The 23,498-nt window shown below is 47.9% G+C and overlaps 1 protein-coding gene across 2 annotated transcripts; it reads left to right on the top strand.

Moving 5' to 3' along the window:
- Positions 1-6,317: 6,317 nt before the first annotated feature.
- On the top strand, positions 6,318-22,925 carry GPR83 (G protein-coupled receptor 83). Of its 2 annotated transcripts, XM_043482798.1 has the most exons (4): positions 6,318-8,139; positions 12,546-12,671; positions 15,866-15,999; positions 19,925-22,925. In XM_043482798.1, the coding sequence occupies exons 1-4, from the start codon at positions 7,777-7,779 to the stop codon at positions 20,547-20,549; spliced, it is 1,248 nt and encodes a 415-aa protein (XP_043338733.1). In that variant the 5' UTR covers positions 6,318-7,776; the 3' UTR covers positions 20,550-22,925. The 2 variants fall into 2 exon arrangements, with proteins under 2 accessions (XP_043338733.1, XP_043338734.1); XM_043482799.1 differs by lacking the exon at positions 12,546-12,671.
- Positions 22,926-23,498: the final 573 nt, after the last annotated feature.

Below are 23,498 nucleotides of genomic sequence, written 5' to 3'. Positions count from 1 at the left end.
TTAAAGGCATGTGGGTATTCCAGGTGGAAATGTCCAACCAACAGTTGAATACATAGCATTGAACTGGAGCTTTCAACAAAAGTGTAAGAGGAGATATAATTCGGAAAGATTAGTGAGTGAAGGTTCAACCAGTAGAGATGGTTGAGATCACTCTTGGATGTTTAATTCAAAAGGGGCAGATAACAGAGGATGGCACCCTGGATCACCAACACTAACTAGCATCCCTGTGGTGGTTACAACAAATGCCACCATTCATGCACATCATGGGTTAAACAGGATGTTATGAGTTGTTATGGAATTATTTCCTTAATTTCTCTGTTTTCTCATTGTTAGTGTATAGGAATGCAAGGGATTTTTGTGTGTTAATTTTATATCTTGCAACTTTACTGTATTCATTGATTAGCTCTACTAATTTTCTGGCAGAGTCTTTAGGTTTTTCTATGTAGAGGATCATGTCATCTGCAAACAGTGAGAGTTTTACTTCTTCTTTTCCAGTCTGGATTCCTTTTATTTCTTTTTCTGCTCTGGTTGCTGTGGCCAAAACTTCCAAAACTATGTTGAATAGTAGTGCCATGCCACCATTTATAAAAGCTCCTTATGCAAACATGTAGAGTGAGATCAAACAACTTACAAAAAAGAAAAAAAGAAAAACCTGTAGCTACAAACTGTAGGTTGCTTGTGTGTACTTCCTTTTACTTATCCTAAATATACCGTTTTACCCTATGGCTCCAGTGTACTAGAACTTGGAAGCCAATTCCTAGCATAACATTTCCATTTTTATTGCTTTTGATATTATCTTCAGCCATAGTTTATATTTTGGTTTATTGGTAGCTTAAGTAACATGACATTCATCTTTTGCCATGAAAACAGACAAATTCTGTGTGACTATCATGTACTGGCAACAATGCTAAGTGCTCTTTCTTTCCCTCTGCCACTGTGATAGTCACCAGAGAAGGACTGTGGGGGTGATGACTTTTTAAATCAAGAAGGGATTTTCAGGAAACAATATTGGTGTTAAGTGAGCAATTGCTTGTGGTGCCAGGAATCTTGGTGTGGTGCAGCTGTCAGAAACAACTTTCTAAGGATCTGTGGTGATATTGTTGTTCTTTGTCTAGTTTTTATTAAAAATATTTGTGAAGTGATTTGTCATTTTTCTTTTTGGTTTCAAGTCCATTTGAAATAGTCAAACACTAAACTCTGCTCTCTGGTTTGTTCAATATGTAAGACTATTATTAGAGATGAAAATATAATTACTATTTGGCCCTGAAAGAGTTCAGGATGAATGTCCCTAACATATGCCACTTAGGCTTATTGATTAGTTTGAGCTAAAGTCAATTAAGGTACAAAAGACTCAGGAAGAGTTGTTGCTGTTATTGTTATTTTCAGTTCAGTTCCTCAGTCGTGCCTGACTCTTCCCTGTTTTACCTCCCTCTTAACTGCCTAAAAGAATTCAGAGGGAGAGTCTGGTCCAGGAAGAGATCTATCACCAGAGGTAACTAAGAGCATGTGGGCTGTTTGGAAAGTTGGGGGAAACCCAGCGGAGCCTATTTGTTCAAAGTCCTTTCCGTCCCACTGTCTCTATGAGGCACAGAAAGCATTGATTGACTGGCATTGGCTCTTGCCGTCTTCCTATGAATTGTTTTCCTCCCCTTTGAAACTCCAGACCCCTATTGCCTTCTTCTTATTTCAGAAGAAATAAGCATCTCAGCCTCAATTGCCTGACTTTCAGGGAGCCTCTCACTATCTTTTTTGGGGCTCCCACATGTATATAATTAAATGTGATTTTCTCATGTTAATTTGTCTTCATTTGTTGGTTGGTTCATGAGTGCTCAGTCATGTCTGACTCTTTGCAACCCCATGGACTGTACACTGCCAGGCTCTGCTGTCCCTGAGATTCTCCAAGCAGGATTACAGGAGTGGGTTGCCATTTCCTCCTCTAGGGGATCTTCCCAACCCAGGGATTGTACCTGCATCTCTGTATTGCCTACATTGGCAGGCAGGCTCTTTACCACTAACAGCCACCTGGAGGCTCTAGTGTTTCCTCCTCCAGGGGATCTTCCCAACCCATGGATCGAACCTGGGTATACTGCATTGCAGGCAGATTCTTTACCATCTGAACCACCATGGAAGCCTGTTAATCTGTTTTATGTCAATTTAAAAAATAGACCAGCCCAAAGAACCTAAATGGGTAGAAGAAACTTTTTGTCCCCAACAGCATGTACTGACTATACACAGCATCCTTGGTTCTATTCAGAAGGTACACAGGAAGGAGCTGCTTCCTTCTGGAAGCTCTGTGTCTTCTGAAGTCTCCTTCAGTTCAGTTCAGTTCAGTTCAGTTCAGTTGCTCAGTCGTGTCCAACTCTTCGTGACCCCATGAAACACAGCACGCCAGGCCTCCCTGTCCATCACCAATTCCCAGAGCTTGCTCAAACTCATGTCCATTGAGTCGGTGATGCCATCCAACCATCTCATCTTCTGTCATCCCCTTCTCCTCCTGCACTTGATCTTTCCCAGCATCAGGGTCTTTTCAAATGAGTCAGCTCTTGACATGAGGTGGCCAAAGTATTGGAGTTTCAGCTTCAGCATCAGTCCTTCCAATGAACACCCAGGACTGATCTCCTTTAGGATGGACTGATTGGATCTCCTTGCAGCCCAACGACGAAGATCCCTTGATGCAACACCACAGTCAATAGCATCAATTCGTTCGGGTTCAGCTTTCTTTATAGTCCAACTCTCACATCCATACATGACCACTGGAAAAACCATAGCCTTGAATAGACGGACCTTTGTTGACAAAGTAATGTCTCTGCTTTTTAATATGTTGTCTAGGTTAGTCATAACTTTCCTTCTAAGGAGTAAGAGTCTTTTAATTTCAAGGCTGCAATCACCATCTGCAGTGATTTTAGAGCCCCCCAAAATAAAGTCAGCCACTGTTTCCCCATCTATTTGCCATGAAGTGATGGGACCAGATGCCATGATCTTAGTTTTCTGAATGTTGAGCTTTAAGCCAACTTTTTCACTCTCCTCTTTCACTATCATCAAGAGGCTCTTTAGTTCTTCTTCACTTTCTGCCATAAAGGTCATCTGCATATCTGAGGTTATTGATATTTCTCCCAGCAATCTTGATTCCAGCTTGTGCTTCATACAGCCCAGCATTTTTCATGATGTACTCTGCATATAAATTAAATAAGCAGGGTAACAATATACAGCTTTGATGTACTCCTTTTTCTATTTGGAAGTCTTCTTAGTTATAGCCATAATAATGCTGCAGAGCCAACAAAGTGTCTAAGGAAGGCTTAATAGTTTAGTGTTAACATGGAATGAGTGGGAGACATTCTTTCACTAAGCACTAGACTGCTACATCAGTTCAGGGGAAGTTGAGGACAGTGGTGCTGGACTGGGAACTCAGGAGGCCCCACCCTGGCCAAGTGGAGAGCTGGAAGCCTGAAGAAGAGGAAGTGTTTTAGAATTTATGTGTCCCATTGGATATAGGGTTTCCCAGGTGGCTCAGCTGGTAAAGAATCTGCCTGCAATGCAGGAGACCTGGGTTTGATCCCTGGCTTGGGAAGATCCCCTGGAGAAGGGAACAGCTACCCACTCCAATATTCCAGTCTGGAGAATTCCATGGACAGTATGGTCCATGGGGTCACAAAGAGTCGGACATGACTGAGCGACTTTCACTTCATTTGGATATTGAGGGCTTCCCTAGTGGCTCAGATAGTAAAGAATCTGCCGGCAATGCAGGAGGTTTGATCTCTGGGTCAGGAAGATCCTCTGGAGAAGAAAATAGCAACCCATTCTATTATTTTTGCCTGGGAAATCCCATGGAAAGAGGAGCCTGGCGGGCTACACAGTCCATGGGGCTGCAAAGGGTCGGGCATGACTGAGAGACTAATATTTTGGGTATTGTGAATACTCCTGACCCCTTCAGAGCACACCATTCCAAATTCCAACTGCAACCCTAGGGCCTTCTCTGGCTTCTGAGGCTCACTTCAGCCGCCCACTTGGCAGGCGGGAAGTGGAGAAGAATTATCACACCCCTGGGAGCAGCTTTCAACCCGTGATTGAAGGAGGTGGTGTGTAGATACTCTGGCTCCCTCGTGGGGCTTGCACAGCTGCTGTGCACGCTTTGTATCAGCTTCCCCAGCAGGACTATGCCCAGTTGCCCACAGTGGTAGTTGGTCTGACAATACTGTCTTTATCGGCCACCTTCCTTTCCTTGTCTTGTTTTTCCACCTTTCCCTACTCCTGTTTGCTTCCACTTGCCCAGTAAACTTGCACTAAAAACTTTGTCTCAGGATTTACTCCTGTGGAAAGGTAAGGACTGAAATATGTCACCTCATCTTTCAGAGAGAAAGTTTCAGGCCCCCGGCACAAACGCCCTCACACCCACATGGCGGGCATGGCGAGTAGGAACCCACCATGAAGGCATGAGTGCTCCAGACTAGTTTGCCGTCCAGAGCACCAAGCAAAGTACTTAGATAACAGAGCTCAGAAGGCACTGCCTACCTTGGGTTTCTTTCTCTGTGCTCGATGCTGACTAGCCCTCTTCTGCCCATACCTCTTCCTCAACGCTGAGATTAATTCAATTAACCAGGGTTCCATTTTCTAAGCCACCATCACATTCGAACCTTACCTCCCTGTGATACTTGCAAGTCATCTTGAGATACTGGCAAGCATCCAGTCCACCTGGGCTCTTGAGTTGCATGTTCACAGGCAGTCTCTTGGTTTTTTCCTGATATTTAGATTCCTAAGTTTCTATTATCTCATCAATCTGGCACCCATGTCGCTTCTAGGATCAGTCACATAATCCCCTATTCCAATGACATGACTCCATGAGACTCACCAGGTCCATCAGCAGAATCAAAGGACATCTGTATGTCACCTTCTGCTCCCAGACATAGTTGTTTACCAAGTGAATGTAAGGTGATGAACTGGAAATAAGAGTGGACCTCTTTGAACTTTTGATAAAATAATGGAGAAAGTTAGGCTAAAAGCTTTGGGAGGGGACTAAGATCCAAGGAGGATCTTTTGTGTTTCTTGTATTTGACCAAGAATTTGGCAATCATCCTTGCTTCCCCCCTCAAGTCTCTGTCAACCCTGAGCTCCACCTTGCTGGCACCAGGATCCAGGTCTCCAGTCTGCTCCTGAATCACTTGAAAAGCTTTACCTCTCTATTTTCCAGTTGCCAGAGTGTTCTTTCTAAAATGCAAATCTGATCTTATCAGTCTCTTCTTGCAGCCATTCTGTGAATTCCTGTTGCTGTCTGGAAATCACTCAGATCTTTATGAGGATTTCAAAACTGATGGGACCCTTTTTGTCTGGTCCCCTGCCTACTTCTCCAGTCTTCTCTCTCCACTCAACTCTTCAGAAAAAAAAAAAAAAAAAATGTTGCTTGCCATTTCAGCAAACAAAGACTGTTGTTTGCCATCAAGCCATCAGCCACTAAGGAACATTCAGAATGGAGAAGAGGATACTGGCCCTAGATGTGTGTCAAAGGAATGATTTCAACGAGCCCAGACTCTTGCATCTTCCCACACATAGAAGAGCATGAAACTCATTAACTTGAGATGTCTGTTTTCTTGTTTAGCAATCATCTTTTGATATTTGACAAATTGCTGATTTGTTTTTATTTAAACAAAAACTACTATGTATCCTGGGCTTCCCAGGTGGCTCAATGGTAAACAATCCACCTGCAATGCAGGAGATTCAGGAGATGCAGTTTCAATCCCTAAGTTGGGAAGATCGCCTGGAGAAGGGAATGGCAACCCACTCCAGTAATCTTGCCTGGAGAATCCCATGGACAGAGAAGTCTGGAGGGCTACAGTCCATGGGGTTGCAAAGAGTTAGACATGACTGAGCATGCAACACTACCACTACCTATATATCCTGGCTCTTCCCTTACCTCTTTGGAACAGATTCTCAGAGCTATCTGAGAGGCTGTATCCCAGGCTACAGTCTTCAATAAGGTCCCTGAATAAAACATAGCTGGCATTTTCTAAGTTGTACGTTTTTCTTCAGTCCACATCTCTTTGCATAACACTCAAGCGATTCCTGCTCCTGCAGCTGAATAAGTCAGACTCAGTCATCTCCGTGTCTCTGCATGTGCCACACAGAGACTCCTTCCTTATGGAATTCATCTTCTTTCCTCTGCCTCTTCTGTGACCTAATGTCTCTTGCTGGTCCCTTGGGACTGAGTTGAAGTGTCATGTTCTCTGAGAAGACTTCCCTGATTTCCTCTCAGGGCACCTCGTACTTTACTCTGGTGACACTTAATCAAACTATTTTCTAATTGCTTATTGACCTGTGTCCCTCGAGCTCAAGGGGGTACAGAAGCTCATGTCCAACTTTCCTGGAAAATTTCCAAAGTGAGAGGTGGCTAGGTTTTCCCTCAGTGAGAAAAGAGGACTTGGGTGGGAGGGGTCTGCTCTCCAGGGATTGGGTGAGACAAAGGATTTCTCCTGAAGGAAAGGGACATCTCAGAAGGGACCTGGGCTTGAGTCATTTGATGGAGACCTAAGCACACAGCTCAGCAGGGTGCCATTACAAAAAAAAAGTCTGCTTGGGCTTTGCCATTAGAACAAATGAGGGGGCAGTTACAAGCAGTCAACCAATTACTGCATACAGGGCCCAGAGCAATGTGGCGGGATAGCTCCATGGGACTGAAAACTCCACATACAGGAAAAGGAAAGCTTTTGGAAAGCTTTCCACCAACGCCAGAAAAGTGAAACAACTTGCTTAGGATTTCAGAACTAGGACGTGACAAAGCTAGGATCTGACTCTGATTCAACAGGATTGGATGGAATGGATAGCAGAGCAGGAGTGACTGGGAAAGACTTGGGTGGGTGTGTGTGTGCGTGTGAAAGACCAGGTGAGCAAAATCCCAAGATTTCGTGGAGAAGTAGGTGGGAACAGAAAACAACATGGATAACATCCCTGACAGATACAGCTTCAGAAACGTCCATGGCAGAAAACTCAGTTACCCAAGAAGTGGGCACAGAGCTGTTTACCTCCTTTGATTCCTGGATCACACCAGGAGAACTGCTCTGAAGTGTTTCCTTGAAAAACAAGCCCGCACCCCCGCTTAAGTCTCAGTGAAGGGAAGAAAGCGAAGGCTGGCCAGCCTCCCAGGACATCTGAAGTTCGGTCACTGAAGACGCTTGGAGAAAGTCTACATCGATATCATTGTTCACTTTGCGCCAGAACGGCCAGGGCCCAGGGACCCACCTCAGCCTGAAACCTGCCAAGACTGACAGACAAGATCAGAGCAGCCCCAGCGCTGAACCAGGTGCTGCCTGGAGCGGGCACACCCAGTCGCTGCCGCGCGCCCTCCGAAACCCCAACTGCCCCGCGCGTATACCTCCCGCTCCCTTTCGGACGGCTAGGCTTAAGCAGAAGGCAGGCGGATACGAGTCTTTAGCGAAACAGCCCTGAAGCCCAACTGGAGTTTTATTTCTAGAGCGAGAGCGGGCTGGGGCCGGGGGTGGAGAGGAGCTCGCCGAGCCGGTGCGCGTCACCGTCGCCCGGAGAGACGCCGCGCCGCGCGATCGGCAGAGGCGCTAGCTCTCCCGCAGCCGGAGGGCGCAGCGGAGACACGAAAGTGGCGCGGGCGGCCCGGAGCGCGCGATCGCGGGCGGGAGTCAGGCGGGGAGCGGCCGCCCGCCGGGCGCGGGGAGGCCCGGGGTCCCGGGGCGCACTGCCCGCGCGCTCCTCTCCCCGTGCCCGAGAGCACGTACTCGGCCCGCGGGGCGTCCCGGGCGCGGGGCTCCGGCAAAGATGACCCCTGGCTGGGTGCTGCTCTGCCTGCTCCCAGCGGTGCGGGCCGCGGACGAACGGAGCCCCGGGGCGGCCCTAGCGGGCCCCAATGCCTCGCACTTCTTCTGGAACAACTATACCTTCTCTGACTGGCAAAACTTCGTGGGCCGGAGGCGCTATGGGGCCGAGTCTCAGAACCCCACGGTGAAAGCCCTGCTTATCGTGGCTTACTCTTTCATCATCGTCTTCTCGCTCTTCGGCAACGTTCTGGTCTGTCATGTCATCTTCAAGAACCAGCGGATGCACTCGGCCACCAGCCTCTTCATCGTCAACTTGGCTGTTGCCGACATCATGATCACGCTCCTCAACACCCCCTTCACTTTGGTGAGGCCGAGGGCTGGGCTCTGTCACCCTGGGTCCCCTCCCTTTCGCCCCCCGATTTATCCCTTTTCCCGTCTGTTCCCCTCTCTGCCTGTCTTCCTGCTTCATCTTTCTTAGTCTCTCTCTGGTCGACTCATCTCTCATCGCTCTGCCCTGCCGTTTCGTCTCTTGGTGTGTCTGTTTCTGATGCTGTCATTCCGCGTTTGTCTTTCTGCCTGTCTGTCTCTCCAGCGCCTGTCTCTGTCCCCTGTCTCTGGTTCTCTGTGTCTTCGTCTATTTATTTCTTGTCTGTGACTCTCTCTGCTTCTGTTTGTCTGTCTCTATCTCTCTCCTCATGCTTATCCTTGACACTTCTTGTCTGTCTCTCTGTAGTATTGTCTTTCTGTGCTCTGTCTCTCTCTCATCACCTTCTAAGCCAGAGCTTCTGCAGCTCATGGCACTGGGATCAATGATTTGAGTGTCTGCAGCCAGGTGTGAGTCAATGACCATTTCCTGTGTAATGTCACTGAGCGAGAGTCTGCATGATGATGGAGCATTAAATCAAAGCCCCTTGAAATGCCAGCGTAGATTGTTAGGTCACCTCACCCCCATTAAATATAGCCCATTAAATGCCATTAAATGCCCCCCGCCATGGGATGCTGCTTGAAGCCAGGATGAAATATGAAACAGTTGCTATTTGTTAATGGAACCTTGGGTGCATTTTCCTAGACCACTTAGTTAAATTGCATTTCCCTTCTGTGGTTTGCCAGTGAGGTTGTGTATGAAGTCTGTGTGGTGGAGGACATGCTGGTGGGTGAGGTGGGCTTGGGCCCCAGGGCAGGGGCGGCCTGGGGGCACTTGCACACGGGTAGAGGGAGAGACCCCTGCCCCGCCTCTCTTCCCCAACTTCCACTGAGCCCCGACTGCTGAGTGGTGGTGTCACTACTCTTCTTCCATGTCTTGGGACTGCGGTGCTCATGGATGATCAAAACTGGAAGAACTATGACCAAGCAGTCATCATGACAGGAACTCCTTCTATTTCTGCAGCATGAGTTAGGCTTTTTTTCCAATTTATGAACAACCTTATTGATACTTGAGTTATTACCAAACCTTATCTGTTCATATGTCTTTCTCTCTCTTTCTTACACACACCACACACACTCAACCAGAAATAACAGACAAGCAGAAAGAAGGTGAATTCCCACAAGCCTATACATGTGTGTGAACATCCTTTCAAACCTTACATTTAAAAACTGTGTCCTCTCTCTTGTCTTTGCTTATGAGAGCATCACTCCCATTTGGCAGATGAGAAAATTGTGGCACAGAGAGGTTCAGTCGCTTGTCCAGGTCACTTGGCTGGTAACTGGCAGAGCCAGCATGAGAATTTGGTCCTCTGACTCAGGTACGGCCGGAGGTCTGTCCATGAAGCCACTTAATTGGGGGTAGGGGGTGGGACCTCTTGGACCACTGCTCTCAACCACTTTCCCTACTCTCCTTTCTGCCTACATCTACTGGATTCCTCAGGGGCAAAGAGACTTCCAGATACCTCCCCCTACAATGTACACACACACACATCTACTCCCCACCAACTGCCTTAAAGCACAGGAAGTGCATCTCTGGCTCCTCTTGGCTCCCCCTTGACTTCTGACTTGACCATTTGTAGTCCCGGGGGGTGGGCTAGGCCACTCAGGATAGAAGCCCTGGAGCACAGCCCTCTGCTGCTGCCCAGAGCAGGGTGAATGGCTGGGTCTGTACATGGGGTGGAGGGTGGGGAGGGGAGGCCAGGCTGCAGTTCGGAGCTGAGAGCCCCTACCTGGAGGATTGCCTGCAAAAGAGGGGGTGTCAACGCTCTGAGGACCCAGCCCCTGCTCCAGGTTGATCCAAACCAGCTTGGCCTTCAACCTGACCCATACAACCACTCCAGTCCAATTTCCTATCAGAGCTTCTGAGGAGCTGGCGATGAGGGTGAGTCAAAGGGTTGAGGGGAGGGTCTTCTAAACCTCAGCCAGGCTCCTCGATGGGTAAGATGTCCTGTCCTTGGGCTAGTTGATATCAATATCCCTCCTCCCTGTTCTCCCTTCCTGTCCACTTTACATACTATGTCAGCATGAAAACCAGTGCTGGTTGATGAGAGAAAAGCAAACAATTACTCACAATTACTGTGGCAGAGGTGGGCATAGAGTGTGGTGGAGCCAGGAGTCAGTCCTTTATTTTGATCTGCCAGAGTCCCATGGGCGGGTCAAAGGAGACTTCTCAAAAAACACAACATTTCGAGGGGCTAGGGTGAGTAGGAATTTCTCAGGCTGAGATGAATGTTCAGCGCAGGCAGAGACTGGAGAGGACAAAGGCAGGGGTGTCCAGGTTCGTGGGGTGTTGAGCGCTCACTGCAGCTGCAGCGCTGGGGCAGGAAGCACCGTGGAGGAGCCGCGGGGCAGGAAGAAGCAGAGGCAGCCAGGGAAAGGTGGGCCGGCTATGCGTGGCCTGGATGCTCGGAGGGTATCTGGCTCTGTCTTGAAGGCCGTTGATGATTCTAAGCAGGAAGGTGACAGAATCCGACTTTTGGTTAAGAAAGTGCTGTCAGCAGTGTGAAGGCTGAATTACAGGGGGACAGACTGGAGGACCAGAAAGCTGACCGGAGGCTGTGATAGTCCAGGTGAGAGATAAGGGGACTCCAAGCAGGCCGTGGCCTTGGGACTGAAGAGGAGGGAGTGGACTAGGAAACCCTTCAAGCAGCACTGCTTGGCTTTGGTTCTACATTGACTGTGGGAGGTGAGAAGCGGGGGTGCCTGAGGGTTTCCTGCTGAGTAGTGTCATTGGGCTGCTCACATCCCCATGGAGCTCTTACCTGCCTATTCCAGAGAGAATAGTGTCCATAGTTTGTGTACCAGGTTCATGATTGGGTCAGACTTGTCCTCTGTGTTTCTCATGCACATGCTCTAGTCAAATCATTCCAACCCTTGTCCCCCAAACAGCTCCTGAGGTTCCTGACTTTGTGCCAAGCTCGTTGTTCTTACCTGCACATGGGCAAATCCTACTTATTCTGTAAAGTGTTAGTCGCAACCCCTGGGCCACAGACCAGTACCTAATGGGACCTGGGCCCCACAGCAGGTGATGAGCGGTGGGCAAGTGAGCGAAGCTCTGTGTTTACCTGTACCCTTCACTTGTTACTGCCTGAGTACCTCCTCCTGTCCATCAAGGCAGCATTAGATTCCCCTTGGCGCACGCATCCTACTGCACTTGAATCATCCCGAAACCCTCACCCCCCCGCCCCATGATTTATCTTCCATGAAACTGGCCCCTGGTGCCAAAATGGTTGGGTATCTCTGCTATAGGGCATTGACTATTTTCTATCTTGCATCTGAGATACCTGATACCTCCTCTTCCCAAGTTGGGAGCTCCTTGATCAGAATCAATGCCTGATCCCTTTTGGGTGTGGAGCATCACTCACAGGAGCTCAGGCACTGAGTGAGCAAAGAGCTATGGAAGATGTGGGTTGAAGCTTCTCCTGCTCCCCGGGCCCCACACACCCTGAGAGCTGGTCTCCTCTTTCTGCCCAGACCCCGGCCCCTGCTCCCACATCTGCAGATCCCTGGGTCTCCTTCCCAGATGACTTGTCTCGAGGCCTGCTTAGTCAACATTCCAGGGCACAGCTCACATGCTATGTTGTGACTCTGTGAATCTGAACTCATAGGAGCCAAAAATGAATTTGGTTATTACCATAAAAATAGCTCCTATTTATTTCTAATCATATCTTTCTAGCAATCTGCCAGATATTGTATTCCATGTGCTGTAGTCTTTCTCTAAAAATAAAAAAAATAAAAAAAGCTAATCCTTACAATAAGATACAGATAGACTCATTAGAAAAGACCCTGATGCTGGGAAAGATTGAGGGCAGGAGGAGAAGGGGAAGACAGAGGATGAAATGGTTGAATGGCATCACTGACTCAATGGTCATGAGTTTGAGCAGGCTCCAGGAGACAGTGAAGGACAGGGAAGACTGGAGTTTGCTGCAGTTCACGGGGTCACAAAGAGTTGGACATGACTGAGCAACAGAACAACAAAAGAGATTTTTGAGCCCCCCCCCCTTTTTTTTTTGCAAATGAGGAAACTGAGGTTCAGACAGATTACCTACCTTGCCCAAGGTCACACAGCTAGAAAACATTAGAGGTGGGAAATCTGACTCCAGAACCCATGTCCTTTGCACTCTATCCTGGCACCTAGCAGGGCCCGGCCCCAGGAGCAGGATCAGAGTCTGCTGAATTGGGTGATGGAGAATGAGTTGTGCTGGAGGAAAGCGTGTGAGACCCACAGTTCGGCAATGCAGAGTGGAGCGAGGCGGGGAGAGGCCTCCTGTGGGACGCTGCCCGGAGACACAGGGAGGCGGGTCAGGGGTCAGAACCTACTCCTGACGCCCGCGGGTTCGTCTGCAGGTCCGCTTTGTGAACAGCACGTGGGTGTTTGGGAAAGGCATGTGCCACGTCAGCCGCTTCGCGCAGTACTGCTCCCTGCACGTCTCCGCCCTGACGCTGACGGCCATCGCTGTGGACCGCCACCAGGTGAGGGCTCCACCGTGCCCTGCCCTGCCCTCCCTGGCGTTGCATACCAGGGCGCTCAGGACAGTGCTTCAGCCCGTTTATTTTTAAAGACTGTTTCTGATGTGGACAGTCTTTAAAGTCTTTATTGAATCTGTTACAATATCGCTTCCATTTTATGTTTTGGCTTTTTGGCCGCGAGGCATGTGGGACCTTAGCTTTGTGACCTGGGATTGAACCCCCACCCCCTGCATTGGAAGGCAAAGTCTTAACCACTGGACTGCCAGTGCAGTCCCCTAGTCCATTTTGCAAAGAGTCTATTTGTCTTCTTACTGACCAATATGAGCACTAAATTAGGCATATTAAGTCCTTTGTGCTAGGGGCTGCAAAACATTACTCCTCATTTGTTATTCCAGTGAAGACTCCCTGCTGGCATCAAAAATGACTGAGCTTGTTTTTGGGGGGGTGGGGGTAGGAAGGCAAGTCTGGAAAATGACGGATGAAAAGAGAGTGGCAGATAATTGCAGGTCGGAGGCAAGGCTGCTGGCTGGCAGATGAGGTGGATATCCCTGGGCCTGGCTGTAGAGGAGGTACACCTGGGCTTGCGGACAGGGAGGCGTGCAGACGCAGGTGTCCAGCAGGGTGTTGAGGCCCTGCTTACTGTCCTGCCCCTTCAGACGCACATGGGAGGCTATGGTGAAGGGAGCCAAAAAGGACCTGACAGCGCCCATCATGGAGGAGGGTGGTTCCACACAGATGCCTGGCATATGCTGATTCAGTGAACCTTGGTTATACACTTGGGTCTGTGCAGAGTCACTGATCACAGGTTCAGGGAAGGGCATCATCGCTTGCACACCACCATATGCCTGGTGACTGATGAAGGGAGGAACAGCCTTGAGGCGTGAAGCTGGCTGCAGGCTCATGCTCAGATTTCTAGAAGATCGTTAGTCTGCTCTGAGAAGACACAGGGGCACCTGCAGGCCAGTATCATAAGGACAATCAGGACAAAAAGAGAGAGAAATTGAATTCTAAGGAGCTCCAAGAGTTACAACAACAACCAAGAGATAGGAAGCTTCTAAGGTACAGACTCATCAGGGAGAATCCTCAGTGGCTCAGCAGGTAAAGAATCTGTGTGCAATACAGGAGACCCAGGAGACTTGGGTTCCATCCCTGATTTGGGAAGATCCCCTGGAGGAAGGCATGGCAACTCACTCCAGTATTCTTGCCTAAAATCCCACGGACAGAGGAGCCTGGCAGGCTACAGTCTACAGAGTCACAAAGAGTTGGACACGACTAAAGCAACTTAGCACACATGCACACTGTCCCTTTGGTATTTATGTTAAGTTGTTTTGGTGCAAAGTATCTAAATGTTGCATACAAATATTTCCTGCCTTTTCTTAACCTTCTGCCGTAATTCAACATGAAGGACTCTGGATCACCTCACCTTTACTTGGGCTATACCTACTTCACTTAACACAGCTGAGGGTCCACCCTTGGACCAAACGTGGGTCTGAGGAACAGGGGGAGGTCTTGCACACACTGGCCACACTACTGTGACATATACCCACACATGGGATCCTGTCCCAGAGCCTACAGGTTCTTCGAGCGTCCAGGGCCTCTGACCCAGGCTTCCACTCCCTTTATTGACCTGAGCCATGAAGGAGTGTGAGAGGCAAGGATGGCAGAGTCCAGAATGGAGATGTGCTGGGCAGCTTCTGAAGCCTAGTCCATTCCTCTGATAAACCTTTAGAGACTGGGAGAAGACTGTGGAAGAACACAGTAGAAGGTCCAGTGTGTCCTGGGATGGCATCCTGAGGTGGTGGCAGCTCTTTATGACCTCTCCTCCTGACCCTACTCATCCCAAACATCTTTTTCAAGAAATAATGATTCTACCCTAGCCACCTGGGTGTCCATCAACAGATGGATGGATAAAGAAGATGTGTATATATATACATATTGGAATACTACTCAGCCATAAAAAAGAATGAAAGTTTGCCGTTTGCAGCAATATGGATGGATTTGAAGGGTATTATGCTAAATGAAATAAACCAGATGGAGAAAGACAAATACTGCATGATATTACTTATATTGGAATCTAAAGTAACACAGCAAACTAGTGAATATAACAAAAAAAAGAAGCAGACCCCCAGACATAGAGAACAAGCTAGTGGTTACCAGTGGGAAGAGGGAAGGAGGAAGAGGCAATGTCTGGGTAGAAGATTAAGAGGTACACACTACAGGTATAAAATAAGCTACAAGGATATATTGTACAACACAGGGAATATGGCCCATATTTTACAGTAACTATAAGCAGAGTATAACCTTTAAAATTGTGAATCACTATATTGTATACTTACAATTTATATAATATTATACATCAACTATATTTCAATTTAATAAAAAGAAAAAATGATTCTAACCTTAAAATGAGGCTTCTGTGAAATTCCCAAGTCTTTGTTTAAACCTTTTAGGAGAATTGATTGGCATATAGTAGCAATCGGTTCTAAGATGCTTTTCAGCCCAAAGCTTCTAGCGCTGGTTTTATTTGGGGCTTGGGAAAGCTGGGCCCCACTGCAATTTAATTGGATTGGCCAAATAGTTCGTTCAGTTAGTGAGTATGTTGTTCAACACAGTTCTTGGTGAAAATGAAAAATGTGCCTTCTATTAGTACTTAAAGCCGAATGAATTTTTTGGCCAGCCCAGTAGAAACGATTTTCAGAAACAGCGGTGACACCCAAATAAAGGTCGATGCAGCTTCCCACAGTAAGTGGTGAGGGTTTCACCCTGTGTGTGTCACCTTCTGACCCCTCGGAGCCCATCATAACCTAAAGGATCTGGGCAGATGTGATGAGGTCCTGAGGTGGAGGCTGACCGTGTCTGCCCCTCTGCCAGCCCCACTGTGGGTGTCGTGGGGACAGACCACCCCTTCACTCTTCCCTGACCTTCTCACTGCATCCTGCTTCGGTAAGGCATGACCTACCTGCAAGAGCCATTTGAACTTCTTGAAGTCTCTGAGTCCAGATGGCATCCTCTTTCTACCCCCAGAGCTTGGGCAGTGGGGTGGTGTAACTCAGGGGCTCTACAATGAATTAAGGGGCACTTGATTTTGTAAGTAGTACCTACCTGCCTCGTTGTGACAAGTGAGCCGCATCATCTGGATTTCTCATTTGCTTCAAGCTGTCTTCTGCCAGTGATGCCCAGTTTTGCGTGTTTTCCAGGTCATCATGCATCCGTTAAAACCCCGGATCTCAATCACAAAAGGTGTCATCTACATCGCAGTCATCTGGACCATGGCAACGTTCTTTTCACTCCCACATGCTATCTGCCAGAAATTATTTACCTTCAAGTACAGGTGAGGTGGACTAGTAGGCCTGGGGGCCTGGAGGACCTTGACAGATGGAAACTTGAGCCTCCTCTGAATCTCAGTTACTAGCACCTGCTGTGCCAAGCTGGTCTCTCTGCTTCCTTCCCATCCTGTTGCTTCCAGGCCTCTGCCTATCCTCTGCAGTTTTTTTTTTTTTTGCTTTTTTTTCTCATCCTTTCTTCTAAACACTTTACAGCTCTTCCTTGTTATTCTCTGTCCCTTTGTTTGCAAGGTCAAGGCAATAGCAATCAGCTTCTGCCACTGGGGACATATACTCACCCAGACTGAAATTCAGAATCACCTAGTCCCTGTTTAAAATGATGACGTTTAAGTTCTCTTGCACCAACCTACAAACAAACTTGTATATGTCTAAGTGTCTCAGGCAGGATGCTGTCCCCACACCTATCTCTCATTTATCATATGCTTTGTCTTGTGCTCTTATAGAAAGGAAAGCAGTGTCTTGAAATTTAAATACTTGTGTGTGTTGCTAGCTCGTTAAAGGTGACCTCCCCTGCTAGACTGTGAGGCTGGGGGGAGCTGGCTCCATTTCTGATTTTGTCATCTTGCTGTCCCTAGCATCTAAATGACTGTCTCCATATCACAAGCTCTCAGTACATATTTGCTGAATGAATGAATGAACAGAGTGATCTTTATCAGTTCATAGTTGTTTTAGCTGAAGTTCTATAGAAACAGATCCTGAGATAAAGGATGATGCATGTGTCCATGATTTTTAAGAAAGTACTCCCAGGGGACTTCCCTGGTGGTCCAGTGGTTAAGAATTCTCCTTCCAATGCAGGGGACGTGGATTCAATCCCTGGTTGGGGAACTAAGATGCCATGTGCCGAGGAGCAACTAAGCCCATACTGCAACTACTGAGCCTGCTTGCCACAACTAGACAGCCTGCATGCTGCAGCTAAGACCTGACACAGCTGAATAAATAAATGAAGTGCTGGATTTCCCTGGTGGTACAGTTGATAAGAATCCACCCACCAGTGCAGGGGTCACAAGTTCGATCCCAGGTCTGGGAAGATTCCACATGCCGTACAGCAACTAAGCCCGTGTGCCACAGCTGCTAAAGCCTGTGTGCCCAGAGCCCAGGCTCCGCAACAAGAGAGGCCCCCACCATGAGAAACCTGCACATCGTAGTAGGAGTAGGCCCTGCTCGCTGCATCTAGAGAAAGCCCATGCGCAGCAACAAAGACCCAGTGCAGCAACAATAGAATAATTAACTTAAAAAATACCAATAGATTTCTACGTACTTAAAATTTTTTTAAAAAATCACCCTTAAAAAAAATAAATAAGTGAAGTGCTCCCAGGGGTGGTAGATGCTGGGGTGGAGAAGCAGGACGGCAAATGGGGAGAGACCGAGGGAGGGCGTGGCCTGCAGGGGGCGCTCCGGGGCAGACTGTAGCTGCGTCTGCCGGCTTGGAGGCGAGGGAGCTGCGCTCTCATATCCTGGGAAACTCCTAGCCACTTCTAGCTCTTGGTGAATCTGGGGAAAGTGTCTTCAGTGGCCTTGGGGTGGTCCTAGGCTCCTGGAAGTCTTGGGTACCAGCTGTGTCTGTGGGGTGGGCAGGAGCTGGGGCCCAGTGCCTCAGACCAGGGAGGGGTGCCCTGCTGGTGGGTCTTCCCGTGTGCTGCCTCACCTGAAACATACATTTACACACACTCCTGTGATGTAGGCGGGCTCCAGAGAACACGCTCAGACGGCCAACTTGAACTAATTTGTGAAGAATCCGTGCCTGAATTCAAGGATACCGAATGAATCACGTACCCACCCCTATTGAGCACTCGGCTTCCCCATCTGCCTTCACATGTGGAGCGCTGTTTCTTTTTTCTGATAACACTAGTGACAGCCACCTGTATGTACTGATATTACAAGATCAACAAGCTACATGATATGGTGAGAAAGTAGCAATTTTGAGTTGCTGCTTAGAGATTTTACAGGATGAAAACCCCGCTGGCATCAAAAGTCTGGACATTTAAATAAAGACCCGAGCTTAGGTTTCCTGCCACAAGTTCCTGCCTTGCTTTTTTCAGAGCATCTTTTAAAATGTTCATTCAGAGTTGAGCTTGTGAAAAATTTGTGACCTCCACCCCAACCAGCTTGTAACAGGTGTTTGCTGCCCTGCTCTCTCTCTCTTGCCCATTGGGCACCTGGGAGTAAGGATGGCACTTCTCCCGGCTCACAGCACCCCCAGCTGGGATGTAAGTAATAGTCTTGTGACTTTCTTTGTGTGAATGTATTAAAACTGCACCTTCAATCAAAATGGCCCTGGGATTTTTGCTTCCCCAAAATTGGAAGGAAGTCCTGAGGGAACTCCCTGCTGCCTTGTTCAGCAGATCATAATCTGCATGTTCTTCATCCACCACTCCAGGTTTTCCAGTACACATAAGTGTCCTTAAAGAATTTGGAGAGGACCAGGTACATTCCATAGAAAATAAGTATCTTTGTCTGAGTGGCTGAAGGTGTATGAGTTCCAACATTGCCACTCACATTCTCAAGACTCATTATTTTTTTCCCCCCATTCCTTGGATCCCTCTGGAATGAAAGTAGGTTGTGCAACAGAAATTCCAAGATTTCCTGAATCCATTGTGCTCCCAGGATGAGTTAATTCTAAGACTAGGAGCATCAGTGCATTTATTTATTGAACAAATATTTATTTGGCCTCTATTCTGGGCTAGGAACAATACAAAGTAAACAGAGTAATCTAGGTGTATCTCTCTTTCTTAAAAATTGAAGTAGGAGAAGGAAATGGCAACCCACTCCAGTATTCTTGCCTGGAAAAGTCCATGGACAGAGGAGCCTGGCGGGCTGCAGTCCATGGGGTTACATGACTGAGCATGTGTGCACGAGGGTGGAGGGAAATGGGTTGGTAGCAATAAACTGGTAGAACTAAAAAAAAAAAATGAAGTATAGTTGACTTGCAGTGTTAGTTTCAAGTGTATAGCAGACTTTTTTCTCTTATAAGTTATTACAAAATGTTGAGTATAGTTCGAGATGCTATACAGTAGGTCCTTGTTATCTATTTTATATATTATAGTTTTTATATGTTAATCTCATCAGCCAAATATTAATAATTTATAAGTTAATATTCATCAGTCCTGAATATTCATTGGAAGGACTGATGCTGAAGCTGAAACTCCAATGCTTTGGCCACCTGATGCGAAGAACTGACTTATTTGAGAAGAGCCTAATGCTGGGAAAGATTGAAGGTGGGAGGAGAAGGGGATGACAGAGGATGAGATGGTTGGATGATATCACCGACTCAATGGAGATGAGTTTGAGTAGACTCCAAGAGTTGGTGATGGATAGGGAGGCCTGGCGTGCTGCAGTCCATGGGGTCACAAAGAGTCGGACACAACTGAGTGACTGAACTGAACTGAACTGAATCTCAAACTTCAAATTTATCCCTCCCCCTGACCTTTCCCCTTTGGTAACCATGTTTGTCTTCTATGTCTGTGGGTCTGTTTCTGTTTTGTATATAAGTTCATTCGTGTCATTTTTAACATTAAAAAAAATTGTATCTTCTTTTAGATTCCACATATAAGCAGTATCATATGATATTTGACTTTCTCTGTCTGGCTTACTTCATTAAGCATGGTAACCTCTAAGTCCATTTGTGCTGCAAATGACATTATTTCATTTTCTGAGTAGGATTCCATCATATATGTGTACCATATCTTCTTTATCCATTCATTTGTCATTGGACATTTAGGTGTTATTCTTACCTTTGTAGAACTACCAGCCTAGTGGGAATGCCGAAAATGTAGTCAGATAACCAGGCTGCTCATCATTTATGCTTAAATGGATGGATGTACCAGGAACCCAGGGGAGAGAGAGGCCAGTGTTCCTGGGATGGGGCTTTTCCACAATAACTGCACATTCTCCTTCTCTCCCCCCTGTCCCCAGTGAGGACATCGTCCGCTCCCTGTGCCTGCCAGACTTCCCTGAGCCAGCCGATCTCTTCTGGAAGTACCTGGACTTGGCCACTTTCATCCTGCTTTACATTCTCCCCCTCCTCATCATCTCCGTGGCCTACGCCCGTGTGGCCAAGAAGCTGTGGTTGTGCAACACCATCGGCGACGTGACCACGAAGCAGTACCTGGCCCTGCGGCGCAAGAAGAAGAAGACCATTAAGATGCTGATGCTGGTGGTGGTCCTCTTTGCCCTCTGCTGGTTCCCCCTCAACTGCTACGTCCTCCTGCTGTCCAGCAAGGTCATCCGCACCAACAACGCCCTCTACTTTGCCTTCCACTGGTTTGCCATGAGCAGTACCTGCTACAACCCCTTCATCTACTGCTGGCTCAACGAGAACTTCAGGGTCGAGCTGAAGGCGCTGCTGCGCATGTGCCAGAGGTCGCCCAAGCCTCACGAGGGACAGCCGCCCTCCCCTGTGCCCTCCCTCAGGGTGGCCTGGGCGGAGAAGAGCAGCGGCCGCAGGGCTCCTCCAGCCAACAGCCTCCTGCCGTCCTCCCAGCTGCAGTCTGGGAGGATAGACCTGGCGTCCGTGGAGCCCATTATGACGATGACTTAGAGGAGGAGGAGGAGGCGGGGAAGGGGGGGGAGTGAGGGGCTCTGTCTGCTGAGGAGGCTGGCAGAGCACCCGAGAAGAGAGCCTGGAAAAGAGTCTGTCCTCGCACATGATGAACTTCACATGCCAGAAACAAGTTCCTGCAGAAGCCCGAGGTCACTTGAGTTCCCACACAACTCTGTCCAGCCTCTTGGCTCCATTAGAGAAAACAAAAAGGCAACTTCCAGCTCAACACATACTGGTGAATTTCTGCCTGAGACATGCTGGTTCCCCGAGCCAGAGGGCCCGGGACAGCTTCTACTCACATGGGGGTTGAGTTAGGCAACTGCTCCCAGCAGTCGGGTAGCCGCCTTCCAACACTCCCCACCACTGAGCGCTCGTGACAGAGCTGGGAGTCAGACTTGGGGTGTGCACCACCCAGGGGCACGGCGCTGCTTGAGAAAGGACTGTTGGCCAGTGAGAGGTTCGCCAGCCAGAGCTGTTGTGGAGCTTTGAATGCCTTGCTTTCTGAAGTTGCTGGAGCAAGATGAATCCCAGTTCTATGGTGGCCCAACACTTGACAAGGAAGGGCTAGCTGGGCTCTTTACTTTAGTAAACAGGAATTACTGAGTTTCCTTAAAACAAAGAAAAACTCTCGCTGAAAGTCTGAAACATTCAGAAAAGCACAAAAAGGAAAATAAAAACTACCCCCTTCTCCCACTAACTTGTGAAAAGTTCTGTCAAAATGCTATGGATTTCTTGGCAACTTTTTTCTGTATGTATGTGTCTGTGATTTTTGTTTCATGTTGAATTACAGTTTTCCATTTAGAAATAAGAAATACAAGCATAGCTGAGAACTCCTGAACCCCTCTCTGAGGAGTAATATCTACTGGAAGAGTTAGATGAGGTGAGAGAAGAGCCAAAGGAGAAAACTGTCCCAGAGCAGACAGACTGCCTGGTCTTGCAGCCCGCAATGGGAAGGGCCTGGTTAAAGGACCCCTCTTAGGACGATGGCCATTGCGATAAACCAGGAACAAAACATCCAGGAGATACAATTCCTCTTCTCCTGCAGTCTCACAGAACAAGATGCGATGAAATACTGCTCTGCTTTTGCAGGAGATGAGAGAGCAGGCTTTCCAACAGGCTCTAAAGCTGTCTAGACACGCTGTTTCTCCTCTGTGTTGTCTGAATAGTAAGGCTTTTTCATACCAATTTCCACAAGACAGCTCACATTCAACCTTACTCTGGTGGCTCACATGGTGCTTATCAAAACCTATGGCATCATGATGGTCCTTAATAACTCAACTTGCCAGAGAAACCTCATTCCAGAGACAATGAGTGTTTTCATCACCTTCTGTCTGGTCCTGAGTAAGTCATGAGGTCACCCAGGTGAGAGGTGCCCCAGGCAGAGGAGAGCTTCATTCACAGCCCTAAGCAAGTGCTGCTCTCATGCTTGTTTGAGGTTTCTTTCTAGCAACCAGAGACATTCTGAAAGCAAACAATAGCCGTGGAGCTGAGTGGAAAACTGAGGCTCGGGAGAAGGGGTTCGTCTGAGGTTCACTTAGATCTCTTGGCTATTAACTGGACTTTGTCATGTCATCTGCTTCCCTAAAATGAATCATGGAGGTTCATCATACTATTCTCTCTGTTTGGGGATGTTTGAAAATTTCAAGCTGTAAAGTTTTAAAAATCATCTGAACAGTGGGTAAAAAAGTGACTTTCATGGGATGTGCATGCTACATTGCTTCAGTTGTGTCCGATTCTTTGGAACCCTGTGGACTGTAGCCCGCCAGGCTCCTCTGTCCATGGAATTTTCCAGGCAAGAATGCTGGAGTGGGTTGCCAAGGGATCTTCTTGACCCAGGGATCAAAACTGGGTCTCCTGCACTACAGATAGGTTCTTTACCATATGAGCCACCAGGGAAGCCCATGGGTTCCAGCTTCATGGGAGAGAGGGAGGCTTTTAGGCCCATAGGGATACCAGGAGGGTTTTTTCCAGCCCAAATGGCTTCCAGGCCTGAGCCTATTGTCCTTTAATGCTATCATGGCATCCTTTGAACCAGAAAGAGAGCAAGTGGCAGAGCTATGGAAAGTTTGTCCTGCTCTGAAATCAGAGGAAAAGTTTCCCTTCACTTCCTCCTCTCTGAGGGCCTTTAGAATTGCTGCCAAGTCACAGGAAAGGTCTTTCTCTAGTGGAAGTCCCACCCCACTAAGGTCTGGGTCTGCTGTCAGTTCTCTGTCTCCGGTCTCCCTCCACTTCATCGACCTTCCCTGTGTGTCTCAGAGCAAAAAGTGCTTTGTGTTTATGAATGTGACATGTGTCACTCTGGAACCTCTGTACCGTGCTGTAGTGAAGACTTGACTGTAACTTGTTCCAGTGTCAATAAAATAGTGGCTGTGTATTCTGTGCTTCCCAGACTGATGATTCCAGTTGGTGACTTTCAAATAGGGGTTCACGTGGATTAGAGGAAGAGTGTGCAGAGAGCTTCAGCCTTCAGCCTTCACCTCTGCATCTTACAGCTGAGCAAACACAAACAAACTGAGTGGGTGACTGCTCTGACCCCCCATGTCAGGGATTAACTGAGACGACTTCCCTCTTTCCCTGCAAAACTTCCCTGGCTGAGCAGCATCTTCAGAGCTGGTCTTTGGGAGACACTGACTCCAGCATCTCCCCAGATTCCTGCCGTTCTGATTAAAGGCACCTTGCCTTTCTACCAGCATTTGTCTCTCTCCCTTTCTCTCTCATGTTGATTTTTTTTTCGTATTCTATTTTTTTTATTTTTCCACTTATTTTTATTAGTTGGAGGCTAATTACAATATTGTAGTGGTTTTTGCCATACATTGACATGAATCAGCCATGTGTTCCATTTACATGTGTTCCCCATCCCGATCCCCCTCCTGCCTCCCTCTCCATCCCATCCCTCTGGGTCTTTCCAGTGCACCAGCCCTGAGCACTTGTCTCATGCATCCAACC

Source organism: Cervus canadensis, chromosome 11 (assembly GCF_019320065.1).
Source record: "Cervus canadensis isolate Bull #8, Minnesota chromosome 11, ASM1932006v1, whole genome shotgun sequence".
Classification (NCBI taxonomy): Eukaryota; Metazoa; Chordata; class Mammalia; order Artiodactyla; family Cervidae; genus Cervus; species Cervus canadensis.
This window is presented reverse-complemented; position numbering and strand designations above follow the sequence as displayed.

Bases quoted from the DNA above. Each gene is read 5' to 3' on its own strand.
- GPR83 (XM_043482798.1), top strand. From the start codon at position 7,777: ATGACCCCTGGCTGGGTGCTGCTCTGCCTGCTCCCAGCGGTGCGGGCC. The intron at 8,140-12,545 runs GTGAGGCCGAGG...GTTCGTCTGCAG, and splicing joins TCAACACCCCCTTCACTTTG to GTCCGCTTTGTGAACAGCAC. The intron at 12,672-15,865 runs GTGAGGGCTCCA...CGTGTTTTCCAG, and splicing joins TCGCTGTGGACCGCCACCAG to GTCATCATGCATCCGTTAAA.